This window comes from Maylandia zebra, linkage group LG9, assembly GCF_041146795.1.
Source record: "Maylandia zebra isolate NMK-2024a linkage group LG9, Mzebra_GT3a, whole genome shotgun sequence".
Classification (NCBI taxonomy): domain Eukaryota; kingdom Metazoa; phylum Chordata; class Actinopteri; order Cichliformes; family Cichlidae; genus Maylandia; species Maylandia zebra.
Window position 1 is genome coordinate 21,831,701 of NC_135175.1, and position 15,795 is coordinate 21,847,495.

The 15,795-nt window shown below is 39.7% G+C and overlaps 1 protein-coding gene across 5 annotated transcripts; it reads right to left on the reverse strand.

The window, feature by feature from the left end:
- Positions 1-3,631: 3,631 nt before the first annotated feature.
- LOC101477440 (xin actin-binding repeat-containing protein 1) lies at positions 3,632-15,355 on the reverse strand. 5 transcript variants are annotated; one of them, XM_012917982.3, is made up of 10 exons: positions 15,287-15,355; positions 14,835-14,999; positions 14,639-14,726; positions 14,162-14,515; positions 13,061-13,139; positions 11,393-11,538; positions 11,038-11,085; positions 5,830-5,960; positions 4,227-4,410; positions 3,632-4,131 (listed from the first exon to the last, which is right to left on the reverse strand). In XM_012917982.3, the coding sequence occupies exons 2-9, from the start codon at positions 14,960-14,962 to the stop codon at positions 4,242-4,244; spliced, it is 1,143 nt and encodes a 380-aa protein (XP_012773436.2). In that variant the 5' UTR covers positions 14,963-14,999; positions 15,287-15,355; the 3' UTR covers positions 3,632-4,131; positions 4,227-4,241. The 5 variants fall into 5 exon arrangements, with proteins under 5 accessions (XP_012773436.2, XP_012773435.2, XP_012773437.2 ...); XM_012917981.3 differs by having other exon boundaries at positions 3,632-4,136; XM_012917983.4 differs by lacking the exons at positions 3,632-4,131; positions 5,830-5,960 and having other exon boundaries at positions 4,263-4,410.
- Positions 15,356-15,795: the final 440 nt, after the last annotated feature.

The following is a 15,795-nucleotide window of genomic DNA, read 5'->3' on the forward strand; positions in this document are numbered from 1 at the left end:
ATAGAGATGACTCTGGCCCTTCCTGTAAAGTGCTGTGGTGTTTTTAGCCCAGTCCAGTTTATTGTCAATGTGTACTCCAAGGTATTTATAGTCCTCCACAATGTCAACACTGACCCCCTGGATTGAAACAGGGGTCAAGTGTTTCCTGGTCTTCCTGAAGTCCACGATTAGTTCCTTGGTCTTTGCCACGTTGAGCTGCAGATGATTCTGCTCACACCACGTGACAAAGGAGTCGACCACAGCCCGGTACTCTTTCTCATCATCCCTGCTGATGCATCCAACCACCGCAGAGTCATCAGAAAACTTCTGAAGATGGCAGGTCTCTGTGCAGTGGCTGAAGTCTGTGGTGTAGAGGGTGAAGAGGAAGGGGGAGAGGATAGTCCCCTGTGGTGCCCCTGTGTTGCTGATCACCTTGTCAGACACACACTGTGGGAGACGTACATATTGTGGTCTTCCTGTCAGGTATTCAACAATCCAGGACACCAGAGAAGCATCCACCTGCATCGCTGCTAACTTATCACGTGTTTTTGGCTGAGATGGTTGGAATTTATTTGGTCAGGGCAATTATCTTTAGTTACATTTTATGCTTGCTGCGCTGTATGTTTGTGTAGGCACTCAGTAATGGAATAACTTAAGAATTTGATTTTATTGTCCTTTTTTTGTAGGTGTACCGATAATAAGTATTGAAAATAGACCCAAAATACAAAGGTGAATTAACCATGGGATTGGAAGCTGTCTTTTCTTTTTTCTTTTCTGTTGTTGTTTTGTTTGTGTTTTCATGTGGTTAAATGTTAAAAACAAATAAAGACTTCAATTACAAAAAAAGAAACATCCATAAGACCTGGTTTATGTTCAGGACACTTCACTCATGTTGCCTCACGATGATCACCTGAGCTGTAGATCTCTCCAGCTCGTCCAGAGTCACCATGGGCCTCTTGGCTGCATTTCTGATCAGCGCTCTCCTTGTTCGGCCTGTGAGTTTAGGTGGACGGCCTTGTCTTGGTAGGTTTACAGTTGCGCCATACTCCTTCCATTTCTGAATGATCGCTTGAACAGAGCTCCGTGGGATGTTCAAGGCTTGGGAAATCTTTTTGTAGCCTAAGCCTGCTTTAAATTTCTCAATAACTTTATCCCTGACCTGTCTGGTGTCTAAATCCAATCGAGAATCTGTGGCAAGATCTGAAAACTGCTGTTAACAAACGCTGTCCATCTAATCTGACTCTTCATGGCTGTCATTGCTTAACAAAGGATGTGATCTATTAACTTACTTTGTTCACATTAAAGCAGAAATAAACCATTATGCGTAATTTTTTGTTTATCTTACAGCCTTGGGATGGACTGATCCCTCAAAGTCTGCATTTAGCAGAATCTGTCCATCACAGCTTTCTTCACTGTTGGACAGATTCTGCTGGCTGGTATTGCCTATTTGATCCAAAACTGGAGAATCCTGCAGCTAGTGCTTTTTTACCCTCTGATCATTGTCCTGGTGGCTTTTTATAGGTCAGAAGCTTTTCACATCATAATGAACATATTTTTAAACATTGCTGAAAACTAAAAGCTCATACAGGTTTGAATCTGCTTTTTAACAGGCTGTTGCCAGCATCAGCCTCAATGGCTGATCATTTAGGGCAGGAAGGAGGAGGCACTAAAGGAGCTCCAGCGGGCAGCCAGAGTCAATAAGAAAAAAGTACCAGAAGATGTCCTAAACAATGTGAATAACATGTAACACAGAGAACTTTGGTTTATCCATATGATATCAATGTTTTCTAAAGATTCTTTTCCACCTTCAGATAGAGATGGAGACTACATCTGAAAGAAGAAACGTACTGGACATCTTCCGCATTTCATATCTGAGAAAACGTTTTCTGATAATGGGTTTTGACTGGTGCGTCTTCTCAAATGGAAATCACATGCATGCTGTATTCTTTAATAACTAAACAATAAATCACAAAAACAACTTGAAACTAAAAATATCACTGTGACCTCTAACTCTAGGTTTGCTCTAGTCTTCTGTTCTATGGACTGAGTCTGAATGTAGGAATGTTTATCTCACACAGTTGATCTTTGCTGTTATTGAAATTCCTGCAAACTTGTGCGGTATGACTCTAATTCAGCACTTTGGAAGGAGGATATGTCAAGCGTGTTTCCTACTCTTTGGAGGTACCGCTTGCTTTGTGGTCCTTGCTGTGCCAAAAGGTATCTTCCCGATCTGAAATCTATTGTTATGATTGAAAGAAAAAGTCACTCGAGGGCTGAGTTTTCCATGTGATTTTCTACTGTTGCCCTATCAGATCTTTCCGTGGTGGTAACAGTCTTAGCTGTGCTCGGGAAATTTTCTGCCACTGCTTCTTTCAGCACAGCCTACGTTTATACAGCAGAATTATACCCCAGAGTTTTAAGGTAACGTCACTCACCAGCAGTGATTCTGGTAACAGCAAGATTTTCTTTTCTTTGTGTTTGTTTTAGTACATAATCTTACAGTGAATTTTACAGCAACAAGTTCTGCTAAGTGTCGGTTTGATTGATTTTTCGAGCTAATCAGTAAAATGTAAAGCATTGCAAAAATCACCCCAGTTTATGTTTGTGCAGGCATAATGGCGTAGGTCTGAACTCCATGTGTGCTTGAGTGGCAGGTATAATCGCACCACTGATCAGGCAACTGGAAAGCTACCATCCCATCATCCCAATGTTGAATTTCCAGATCACACTGAAGTAAGATAAATGCACTATCAGTAAGTGTGTTTCTTCTTTTTTTGACTTAGAAACCCAGTGAATGAAGCAAAGGGAGACGGATATTGTGCTGAAGAAGTTGAAGAACACAAGCTATAATTTTTATTGAAACCATAATGGGACTAAGTATAAATTTGTTATGTTAAAAACTGAAATGTACAGTGTATTAAGTGGCTGATTATTAGTTATTGAAAGAGAATTTCTCAGTTTTTATATTAACTTCTAAAAGTGTACAAAAAATGGATATAGCCATATATTTAGTTATGTTTTTGTGTTACAACAAACATGCTGAGATCCATACACATCATTTACAGACAGAGGAATTGGGCTAAAAGTTAACAGTGTCTGTAATCAGAGCAGTTTTCCACAGATTGCGTAACTTATCTCAGTTGTCTGCATGTACAGAAGTATTTTTTTTCTATGTTTTTGTCTCTTGCACTAAGGTGAAACCTTTTTTTTTTATGCAAAGTATTTTGTTAAATGCACTGGATAAATAAAATATTGCAAGTTACCGCCTGGTGTTTTGAGTGATGTGTCACCTACTACGATAAAGTGAAGTGGGAAGGAAGTGAGAGGACTGTTTTTACAGCCTTTGGTTGTATTGGTTTAAATATTAATTAGATGTATTTGTGGAGGTAAGAGCTGGGGATGCAACGCTTCAATGAGGAGGCTCTGCTGCCAGGTAGAAATTTAGACAAATCCCAAAACCAGAGGAGAGTCAAGATTTTGGTTTTATTTGGTTTCTTTTTGCTCTTTCCGTGCTCGTGTAAAATTTAATGCAATTTTATTTTCATTCAAATGTTATGTCACAGAGCTAATCACAGTTATAGTGAACAGAATCATTATGGCACCTTTAAATGTAATTTATGAGCACTCAGGAAGGAGAATGGAGCACCGACAATTCAGCAGTAATGGAAAGTGAAGGAACGTGTCTTCTTTATTATGATCTGTACAGACATAATAATCCTAATGCATTTGCCTTTTCATAGTTTGTATTACCGATATAAAACAAGAACAACAAAAAAGTCCTAAGTGTTATTGCTTTTATGCAATAATAATAAAATCAAGCTAATTTCTGATTTATTTTTTTATCGCACTTTAAACAGTTTCTTAATTTAATGTTAATCTGTTTAATTCTTTGCATTTTACAACAGTATTTACAAGAATTATTTTTAAAAGCTGTAAAGTTATTTTGTAAATTCACTTTTAAGTTAAAGTGCATTTACATGTGTGAGTATGTACAGGCCCTGCCCAGTTTCTAAATTTAGTTACCTATCGTTGCAATTAAGTTGTAGGTTATGTCTCGGCACGCTATCATTCATTAACAAGAAGCACATGAACACACTGCAAAGCTTGGACAGGATGGCCTCAAACACAGATTCTGTGCCTTCACCGTCTCATCTGAGCTGAGGATAGAAAGAGAGCCCAATTTTATAATAATCAATCAATGGAATTAGTCAAACATTCATAAAATCAAAATGCCTTGTGGTACTTACATGTCTACTGACTGCTCATGCCTCAGATTCATCATGCACCAAATCAGCTGCATTCTTCAAAAGCCATCGATCCTTGTGTTGAGCGTGTCCAAATCCCTCATCGTAATTCCCCTTTCGTCTGAACAGTTGTTGGTAGTGAAATATGCAGTAGAACTCACCGTTTAAAGGCGCGTAACTGTACATGCTATAAATGAGCACAAGGTTTGTCAGTCATTGTTCAAAATAAAGAGAGTAGTGGGGACAGTTTTTGATTAACAGTCGATGTAAACATCTTTCAGCTACTTCTTAAACATATTCTGGCATATCTCCACTTTTCTAATTAATAGTGGGAAACTTACAGGTGGTCCTAATCTGTACATTGAATCAAATTAGCAATTGCTATGTTATCTGCATCACATATTGGACTAAATAAAATGTTTCAAAGATGAAATGTTTGGTGGCAAATGATAACGTTTAACTGCAAATGTCTATCTATCTATCTATTCTAGTAAGTTCTTATTTTGTGTTGTTTGTAGCCTTAGCTTTGCTAGTAGTTTTATCCTGTAGCCTATATTTTAGTAGTAACCATTTGCCAAGTGGTTCAAGTTAACTCTCAGCTTTGTGAACGGGAGATGAGAGAAAAAAAGGAAAGTCTAAAAGATGCCGACTATAAGAGCACATGAACAAAGATCAGTTAATCACCATCAGTGACACAGAGCAGATTGATATATATGATGTAGCATGCAAAACAGGGCTAAAGTCTTTAAGTTTTCTAAAATTTCACAAATTCTACATTAGCACACAAAAAACAGATTTAATCTATCTTTCTTTATTTTTTTTGACGACTTTTTAACCTGACAAAGTCGAACTGAATGGAGTTCATTGCTTAGTAATGATGCAAATGGAGAAAAACATCATTTGTAGCATGTTAAGCTCCACTATATTTACAAAAAATTGTTGTTTGATCACAAACCAACAGTCTTATCAGCACAGGCTAAATATGGAAAAAATTCACAGGGCCACTAAGAAGACTTTCTAACACCCCCCCCCCCCCGGCCTGTTTGTGGCTCAACTGCTGTGAGCTCGTTTTTTTTCCCTCATTCCCTAGAGGCTTGTTGAATGAGGATTTGGGGGAAAACAGTCTGTTGTATATTTACAGTTTATGCATCAGAAGACATTTAATAAAATACATTTCCCTGACATAGTTTTCAGAGATATGTGCAGACATTGCAGTTAAGATAACAAACACTGGAAATATGGGAAAGTCTTTGTGTTTGTTTCTTTTATTTTTTGCTTGCCTGGTTTGTGTGCAGTTGCATTTTGGCCAAGTTTTTACATGCTGCAGCATCACATATCTGCAGATCACAAAATACGTGAGTATCCAGTTTTAACATTCATAGTTTAGTATGTTTTTTTTTTAATATTTCAATTTAGTAATACATATTAGATATGTTAGATATTTACATATCTAACATATCTACTTACAGTTATAAAGTTATAAAGCTGGAAAGTTATATATATAAACAATATAAAGTTTTTAAAAAAGGACAAAGACACTAATCCATCAGACAAGAGGAATCACTGATTAATGTTGCAGGTTTTTTGTATAAGTCCAACATCCCACCTTAATTTTTTCTTGCAATGTTTGCAGCAGAAGCACGCTTTGTGAAAAAAGTATTTGTCTGCAGTTATTTTTTCCATCTGATAGACTGGCTTCAGACATGCTGAGCACATCTCTCGAGAAGCCGGTTGAAACTGAAGAAAAAAAAACAAGACTGACCTTAGTGGAAATGTTTTTTTTTTTTTGTTTTTTTTAAACCAAAAGCATTTATAGTAAACCACAGTGAAATGAGAAGTGAAAATCAAATATATATTTTGATTATAATGCAAATCAAAGACAGTTTTTAAGATCAAAATAGATACAAAAGCAAAAACCCAAACTTTAAGCCTTATAATTGATCTCTTTTCATACACAGTCATATATGTGACAGCTTTCACATAACGAACAGGTAAAATGCTGCCAGTCTGATTGATTGGCAGCTTCACTTCTGGGTCTGTGGTGACCTGAATTGTAGATGGACTGATTATGACATGCCTTGTGGACGATGTCACTGTTTCTGTCTGAGAGTTGACCACAGTGGAGGTCCTGGAAGATTAAAACTTTGTTCCGGATCCTTCGGTCTTCTCATGTTTGTCGGTGACTGGTTTTGTTCCTGTGACACAGTCTGTCTGAACCTCGAGCGTGCTGAGCTGTCGAGGACTGAGTGGGATGGAGGTGGATTGTTTCTGACCTTCTTTTCGTGGGTCATTTCTGTTTTGAGCAGGGCTGTTGCATATCAGCGTCTTTGTCGTCCGAAAAGTCTCCTCCAACTTTTGGCTCTGCTGACACGTCGGGCAGATCAAAGCTTCTGGTGGTGCCAGGTCGGTTTTATTTGTCTTTCTAGCTGCTGATTGGATAGTGATAAACGCAGGTGAAGGTGGAGGATTCGACTGAGGTTTCCCAGAGGCTTCATCAGTGCTCGCATCTTGCCTTGCTGAATTAGTTGTGTTTCCCTGCATGGTAGCACTTTTCAGTGATTTTGTTCTGCTTGACCCAATGCTAATTTTATTATCACCGCCAGAGGATGGGGATCCTTGTATAACCCCAAAGGATTCTTTGAACAGACGTGATAAGCCAGCAATATCTGAGTCAGATTTCAGTGTAGAGACGGCATAAAGTGCCTTCTTTATGGCTTCCTCTACATCGAGGATTCTTGCTAAAGTCTCCTCTTTAAGAGTCGTGATTTCCACACTCGCTCGCTCAAGATCTCCAAAAACGTGTGCCATCGATGACTTGTTTTCAGCGCTTTCTCTTGATACTGGCAACCTTTCGTCTTTGTTGTCAGCTCTGACCTTGTTTTGTTTCTTTTTGTTAGAGCTGACAACCCAATCGGGGACGTTCTCAAAAACTCTCCTCAGAGACCTTACATCAACCTCACTTGTGTCTTTTTCAATTTCTTCAACTCGGCTCAGAAAGCTCTGCAGTTCCCGCTGTTTTCGTAAGTTGTCAAATATTTCCATTGCTGCTGGTATGTTCCCTCTCACGATCTCATCCATGTGAACTGACAGTCGCTGTCGGCGCTCGTCGTCAGTCTCAGTTCGCCCTTTCTTTTCCCTCATCTCGACTTTGCTTTCTTGCTTCTTGATTTCTTTCTCATGCTTGTCTCGACTGTCAGTGGTTTCTCCACAGGTGTCACATGATTGATTGCTTGTAATTTCTGCCACATCTGGATCCACATGTGCAAGAACAGACATTTCTTTATTTCCAGCCACTGGTTTCAGGTTTTTGTTGTCTGGTTGGGGGATTTTCAGTCTTTTGGGCTTTACAGGGGCAGTCTTTGTCTTTTTACCTCCAAATTTCTCAAATGCATCATGGAAATCTATGTGACTTTCATCTGCTTCACTCGTATCACTTTTGGCTGCTAAATCCTGGGTTCTTTTCTCCTCAGCCTTGATATCAGAATTATTTTGGGTTGACTCGTTATTGCTTTGTTTCTCCTTCAGATGTTCTGGTTTAGGTGGAATGGCTGGTTTTGGACCAGTAGGCTTTTTGCTTTTCTCTAAAATGAGTCTCGTTGTTGGGTTACTCTGGGTTTCGTTTTGGTGTGGAGGCTCTGGATTTGCTGCAGTTGCCTCTTGTTTCACTGATATTTGACTTGCTTCATTTTCAGTCACAGTGAAAAGCTCGTCAGCACTGGTCGTTTGAATAGACACCACATCCACGTGTTGAGCTTTTTCTCTGTGAGGCTTTGAAGAGTTTCTGTATATCATAGCTGCTTTAAAATCTCCTCTTGTGACATTAACGTTAGATCTTTCTAAAGATTGCAAAGCTGCTTTAATTTTACCATGAAAAACAACTTCCTCATCCTCCTGTTGTGCAGGACTTGTTTCCAAACTTTGTGTAGTGACCATAGGAGTTTCTAAAGGTTGTTTCTGCGCCCCCCTTGCACCTTCCTGACCTTTGTTGCTGCACGATTCAGGAGTGTGTGTTTCCTCAGGAGTAGCATCTTTGTGGCTTGTTTCTATATTTTTGTGCTGGTAATCTGTTTTCTGTGCTGAGGTGAAGTTTTCTTGAGGAAATTCTTCTTCTACTCTTGAGCGTTTCACAGTATCTGCTGTAACCGAGGGAAAGAGCTCCTCAGATGATTTCTGAATAATAGTCTTTTGTTTTTCTTGTGATGACTGATGCAGTGCAGTTTGGAGGTTAGAGATCTCTTCATTCTGATCTACCACCTTGACTAATTGAGCTTCGTGGGCACCAAGCTCGTGATCTTGTTTCTCAAACTTTTCATAGGACTCCTGCGTCGCAACTTTGGGACATGCTTGCTCTTGTGCTTCATCAGTGCATTCACTGCTTGTACTATTTTCCTGCACATGAGACAATACCCCAGAACTGCATTCTGTAGAGACATTTTGACCTGCGTATATATTTTTGTGGATCTTTTTCTTTGCTTGGTGTTGACTTGGGTCTCCAGAGAACATGCTTTTAAGCCTCTTTACATCCACGGGTACCCACTCAGTAGTTTCCTGCACTTGATCACTTTCCTTTTCATGAAGAACTTCCTGTCCAGCCATAGTTTGGTTTTCAGGGAGTTCTTGAACTGCTTCTTCAGTCTGAAGACTTTTTAAATACTCAAAATCTCCCTTTTCAATGCAGCTTTTGAATAGTTTTACACTCCCCTTTACTTTCCCTTCAGGTGTTATTGATCCTGGGCATGTTTGTTCTTGAGAGAGTTCAAGTAGATCACCTTGGACTGACTTAGTAGCAATTTTTATTTCTTTATGGCCTTTTTTACTCATGTCACCCCTTTCCAGCTCTGATTGATCACATTCAGCACATTTTGGAGGGACGAAGCTCTTCACATCCTTCTCATTATGGTATTTGTAGAGGGAGTAAACAATGACTTTGGCACAGTTGTTGTCATCCTCTTGGATTACCACTCCTTTTCTCAGAGAGTTATCTTGATTGAGAATATCCTCAACAAGCTGAACCACACTGGCAGTTCTGAACTCCGTGTCCTTGTTCGCATTGAACTGATGTTGTTGAACAGGTGCCGTCACCGCCGTGGTCTCGATATCCCCTTTGCTGTCCTCCTTTAGGTAAGTGACCTGAGGTTTTAGGTTTACCCGTGGTAGCAGCTGGAGTATGAAGTTTTGGGCACCGCCTTCAGCCACCTCGTCATGTTTTATCTCAGGCCCACTCTCTGATAGTGTAAACTTAGCTTTTTTAGCAATCATTGTCTCATTGACCTCAATGATAAAGCCAAACGATTGGATGACTCTAATCTGGTAGAGGAAATTCAGCGTTTCCTTGATGTTCTCCACCATTGTCTCAATTTCATCCTCGTTCTGACGTCTAATTTTGTCAAATGGCATTGATTCAAAAAGATGGGTTCTGTTTTTAACATTGGTGGTCGTGTTGTCCTCACTTGCACCGCTACCGCTTGTGATTTGAGTTTTTGATGTATGCACAACGGAGGGCTCTCTTTGTATGTTGGTGGAGATAAAGGGGTTGTTTTGAAAAAGAGCTGCCCTTGTTTTAATAATTTCATCATTCTTTTCCAAATCGGATAAGCTTATAGACTCCTCTTCAAAGAGTGCTTCCTCAGTGGAAAACTCATCATTACATGAGAAGTCGCGTTCAGTTCTTTGACTGACATGAGGACATGGTTGTTCACGGGGCTCTGTTGCTAAATCATTGCTTGTGCTTTCATTTTTTCTGTGTATACTCTCACTGCAAGCCATTTCAAATAGCTTTTTTTGTTTTTGGACTTCCTTTGTCTCATCCCCGTTAATAGAAACCTTTCCCTGGATTTTACCCAGATTTGGCCCAGACATGTTCACAGACTGACTCTCAAATATCCTTCTGGTAGCCTGAACGTCTAGTCTGACCGTCTCTTCCTCACACTCTCTGTCAGTGTCTGGACTAATACCAAGAGATTTTTCAGCTTCCATAACCTCTTTAGCACTTTCTGCACGAGGCGTTTCTTTTGTTTCCTCCAGAACAGCCAGCGTTTTACTAAAATCACATTGTTTCTCACGTCCCCCTTCCATGTGCATCTTGGGGGTGTAGTGAGACACTTTGTTACTCGAGCCACAGTTCTCAAATATCAAGCGTTTCGAAAGGACCTCTCCCTCGTATCCAGTTACGTCAGCTGTCATCCTCTCTGAGCTCAAAACTTCAGCAAGCTCTTCATCTACAACATCATCCAGCATCTTCACCTCTGGATGGGTGTGCTTCAGGAGACGCCTCAGTTCACATTTCTGCCTCTGTTGATATAACATTTCTTTGGAAAGCTGGGGCAGATTAGGTTGCGGAGAATTTGTCCTACAGCTTTCTTCTAATTCTGGCTGATGTCTTGCTGAAGGAGGTAATGGTAAATCCTCTTTTTCTTGGACACTTGAGTCTTCTGACATCTTAGAAGAACAAAGGAATGTTTCTTACTGTTTCATCCATTCAGAGAAATTCATGCTCAAGAGCAGTCACACCTACTCACAGGAATGAGAGCCATGCCAGGTGATTTGTTTTCCTCATGCCACGTGTTAGCTGCTTAGCTGAACTCCAAAGCAACCAGCAAGTACAACCACAAATGCAACCACAAAATGAGTAAAAAATAAAAGCGTGAGGAAGTCTGTGAAGGGAATCTGTTTCTTTATTTTGCAGGTAAGCAGCATATTTTGGATTTTTGAGCCAAAGGGAACACGATACTGCTCGCTGTGCAAATCCAGTGTGCACAGAACAATGTGCATCAATCACAACATCATGCAACACCACAGTGACATTGCACTTTACCTTGATTTGGTTTACTCTTTTCCCAGACTCACGTGACACTTTTCGTTCCTGCAAAGAAATAATAATAATTAAAAGAATTACATCAGCATTATTGTTTGGCTGCTGCCAGAAATTCACTTATCAATAATTAATTTATGATATATTATGATGACATATAGATACCAAACTTCAATGTGTAGCTGAAAATCTACACTATAAAGGCTGGTGGAATAAACCTTTAACTCTTTATTTTCATTGCCAAAAAAAATTTTGATTTTTTTTTTTTACCTTGCATAAAAATCTCTGAGATAATTTAAACAAGTTTACTTTCTATAATTAACGGTGAACTAAAAAGAAGGGGAGATGTGACATGTACCAATTTTACAGGACTGTTTGCTGATTCCTTGGTTCCCGCTTTGGACAGATAGAGAGCTGATATTGCTTTCACCGAGACAGAAAGTTTCTCCTTGGTTTGGACAAAAGAGCTGTCTCTGAAGTCTGCAGCTGACCTCCTCTTTTCATCTGCAGAGACATCAGACACGGGAGCTTTAATGTTAAATTTTGTTATGGCTCTGTTAAGAAGTCAAACTGATCAGGGTTGTCTCGTGACATTTTCATCATCGACACGCAGCCAGATTGGAAATAAGTCGTGGCTCGTTTAACAACATACGGCTGACATCTGTGTTATTAACAAACGGCTCGTGCTATTTGTTAATAACACAGGTCCCAATTCTGGGTCCAGCACTTTCGAAGCTGATATTAACAGCTGTCATGTGGCCGAGTTATAAATGTACTGCTTGTTGTGGAGCAGGAGAGATACCCGACTCTGCTGACACGCATACTAGTTAAAACAGGCAAGTCACTGCAACAACGGTTGACTAAGCATCGAAGTTCAAAGGTAAACAGATGTGTCTCAAAGCTGTTTATGAAAGTACAGATACTTTATGAAATCATGAGTCCACAAGCTGGAAAACACTGCAAAAAAGGCTCTGCGACCAAAGAAGAAGAAACATAAAACTCATTGCAGTATCAGTTAACTAATATTACTAATAGCTACTAATATTTCAGATTTGGGCAACTGTTAAAAATGTGAATAATAGCCATTAGTTTTCAGCTTCTACCATACATACTGTATTAAGCTTCTTTAAGTGCATGTGCCACTCCTTTCATTCAAAAATACAAATCTCTACTCACAGAAGAAGAAATATTCCCAGTTCCTTTCTCCCTATCTTCTTGGTTTCTTCCAAACTTTAGTTGTCTGTTGGTTTGTGTCGTGTCATGGAGCCTCTGCCACTCGCTCCTTCTTTCTGTCCCATTCCTCTCCCGGAAACAGCTGACCCTTTCACCCTCCTGCACTTATTCTGGTCTTGTAGCACACCAGCTATTTCTGTCTGGTTGTGGAGTGGCTTACTATTCCTACACCAAGTTGAGTCATCCAAAGCTTTGACAGAACTCGCTGAAGACAGCTCTCCAAGGCACGTCTAACATCTTTGTTTATTTTTGTTATGTTTTTGTGCCCAAAGATGTTTCTTTCAGAACAAATTTTTGAAAGAGCCACATATGTTTATTTTCTTTCTGATATTTTCATCTTAAGCTGAATCGTCTTCAGCAGTTTGTTATTTGACCCTGAATTTATAGAACCAAACCATATTCATCATAGTTCACTGTTTACTCATTACCTAAATCAAGGCGCAGTATTTCCCGGTTTTATCAGCCGGTCTTTTACCTGGAAGCTTGCACTTTGAAGCTCGCTGTAGCTGCTTTCATTATTGCAACGTGTAATTTATGACATGAACTCGCGTTGTTTGTTTATGTTGCTACTCACGTATCCCTAATCAAACTGTAAAAAGTTTAAATCCGAGCTCTGCTGATAACTACTCAATAAAGAGATAGTCCTTTAATCTTAGAAAAGTGAAACTATTGTTCTGAATGCTTTAAAAAAACATTAATTTTGTCCGTTTCTTTAACATGATAGCAGGCAGGGTAATATGATATTCAGGCTGACACAACCAAAGCTTTGCTGAGCTAGAAAGAAGATACTCACCAGCTTGAGATGCTGCAATTTTTTCAAAATCAATACCCCCTATTGTTCTTTTCCTCTCTGGCCAGTGCTGATTTACTACCTATAGAGAGAAACAATAAAACATCACTGCTGCTAAGTAAACTCATTGTGCATCATAGTTTCTATGTGTCAATACAGTTGCAGGAAAAATCTAAGCATTACTAGAAAAAATATGCTATTACATGAATGAGAAAGAAGTAAGGATTCATTAGACCTAAGGCAGGTCAAGAACCACTGAAGTGTGTGATGGATGAGCCGATCTTTTGTGAAACAAGTGCTCAAAACGATGTTCAAAATGATTTTTCTCACAAACAGCTGAAAACACCTTATTAACTATTAAGCAAACGGGAAAATGAAGTGTTTTCAGTGTGTGTGGTAGTTCTTGGCAAGGGAAACGCTGTGCAGCTAGGAGAGAGAATGGATTCCACCAAATGTTGGGAAATTCTAAATGCGTGTGTCTTTTTCTTCTTCTTCTTCTTTTGGCTGCTCCTTTTAGGGTTCTCACCGTCTCTCTAACGTCTTTCTGCATCTCATCCTTCACTGTATCCATGAATCTTTGGTGGGGTCTTCTGCACATGTCCAAACCATCTCAGCCTTGTCTCCCTAACTTGTTTCCAAAATGCTTAACCTATCCACCAATGAAAGTCTTAGCATCTTCAGTTTTGCCAGCTCCAGTTTTTTCCCACTACCACTCTGTAAACCTTCTTTTCCACTCTTGCTACTATCTTTCTGTCACAAATGACCCCTGCCACTCATCTCCACACAAAAGATCACTCCAAAAGTTCCAGCTTCAGTTTCTTAAAGTATTTAGCGGCAGCATAATACTGAAAGTGAAAAGGTGGTGGTGCAAAATACTTCAAGATGACTGAAGCTGGAATTTCTGGAGCGAAATCAATGAAAGCTTTGTTTATGCATCTTTAAACTTCAAGAAAGAAGAAAGGAATATTTTCTGTATTTACAAATATATAAAAACCCTGATATTTTTCACACATGCTTTCATCGGTAAATATTTGAATTTTTTACCCTTTAAACTAACTGTGGGTCTATTAGGGAATCTTAAAGTAATAATGAGGTTGTATTTACCTTTCGAGTTACACGATCATCCTTCACATCAGTTTTATCAGTGCATGTTTCCATTCCCTGTTCCTCCACAGCGATCTGTACATCCTCAACCTCTCCGTTCATCTTTGACACGTCTGTCGTGTAACTTGATGTGAAGTCTGCAGCTCTAAGGCTGGTCTTTGCGTTGTTTTTAAGAGAGGCCTTTGACTCAAACAGAGCTCTCAAGGCCTCTATGGACCCTGTGCTGCTTTTAAGGCTGCTCATTGATTTGCTGCGGGTCAAATTGGTTTTGGCTCGAGACTTTTCCTTCTCACTGTTTTTCCTCATCAGAGACTCCAGATGAGTCTCTTTACTTTCCAGTCGAGATGGCGTTATCTGAAAAGGATACACAAGGGAGGGAAGTGTGTGTAAATCCAGCTGCAGTGATTATTCTTTTTCCTGCTATGCCATTGATGCTTTTCATTAATTGGACAAACAGCTAAAAAAATCAGAAGTTACCTCCTTTAGCACCTGGTTTGGCTTTCTGTCATCGTTATCTACTGAGGGTCCTTGAATGGATTTGTTCCCTTTCACAGCAGTTTGATATCTGTCACAAACACAAACACCACATTAATGATTTGATGTCACTAATGACCTACAAGTAGCTTAGAGGGGTGCACAGATACAGAGAGACTGATGCTTTTTTTTTTTTTACCTGGCCACCAATTGGGACACTGACGTCGTCTTGTCCCGCAGCCCCGCATCCGTCCAGACTGGCTTATCACATGACGAGCTGAGGCTCTTCAGCGATTGGGTACGCCTAATATTGCTCTTCCATTCCATGATCAGGTCACGGGTGCACACAGTTTGGATAAATCGCCTAGAATACAGATGCATAATCAATAACATTTGATTATGTTTACATTTCAAGTCCCATAACAAGCATTTATCTTCACTTCATTCAGCTCCACTAACTCACAGGTATGAAATGCCTTGACATCAATAATGCATAGCTCTCAGGGAGTGAGAGAGAAGGATTTGGACGTGTGCCTTTCAATTTAACAGCGATGCAGAGTGCAGCAACTGCTCGATGTAAAGACACGAACTCGAGTTTGATGAAAGCAAGATGACGGCGTAAGTAAAGGAAGTTTTGAGAAGAATAGTTACCTTACAGATGTCGGTCAGTGTCTGCTCTCTGGGAAAATCAAAACACTTCCGCAGCATCACAAGACCTGCACACGGTATAAAGGCTCTGCGAGCAAAGTCCTTTTTCTTCCTCATTACCTTCGACTGTAAAATGTTCGATGAGTAGCAAACAGGGTGTACTCTAAATCCACTGACGTTATAAATTAGGAAAACTTTTATCCTGCAATCCTCATTTTGCTCTGCTATTGCATTGTGTTGTGGCTCCTGTGCTCTCAGGGGAATCATTGATGTTGGATTTCAGATTAGCCCTCTGATGTAATTGTGTGATCTTTGAGCAGCAGTACTCTCTCTATTAAGTAAAAATTAGATGGACTTTATTGATCCTGAGGGCGCCTGGGCCATTACAGCAGCAATGTGGACAAAGGAGAAGCATAGAAGGCATTATTAAATCAAAGGAATTATGATGATACTCATCTTTCATGCTGACAGAGCGACCTGGTTACAGATTTACAGATTTATTGCTATGTGAG

Bases quoted from the DNA above. Each gene is read 5' to 3' on its own strand.
- LOC101477440 (XM_012917980.3), bottom strand. From the start codon at position 14,962: ATGGAATGGAAGAGCAATATTAGGCGTACCCAATCGCTGAAGAGCCTC. The intron at 14,727-14,834 runs GTAAAAAAAAAA...TGTTTGTGACAG, and splicing joins GTGTCCCAATTGGTGGCCAG to ATATCAAACTGCTGTGAAAG. The intron at 11,086-11,392 runs GTACATGTCACA...ATTTCTTTGCAG, and splicing joins CAAACAGTCCTGTAAAATTG to GAACGAAAAGTGTCACGTGA.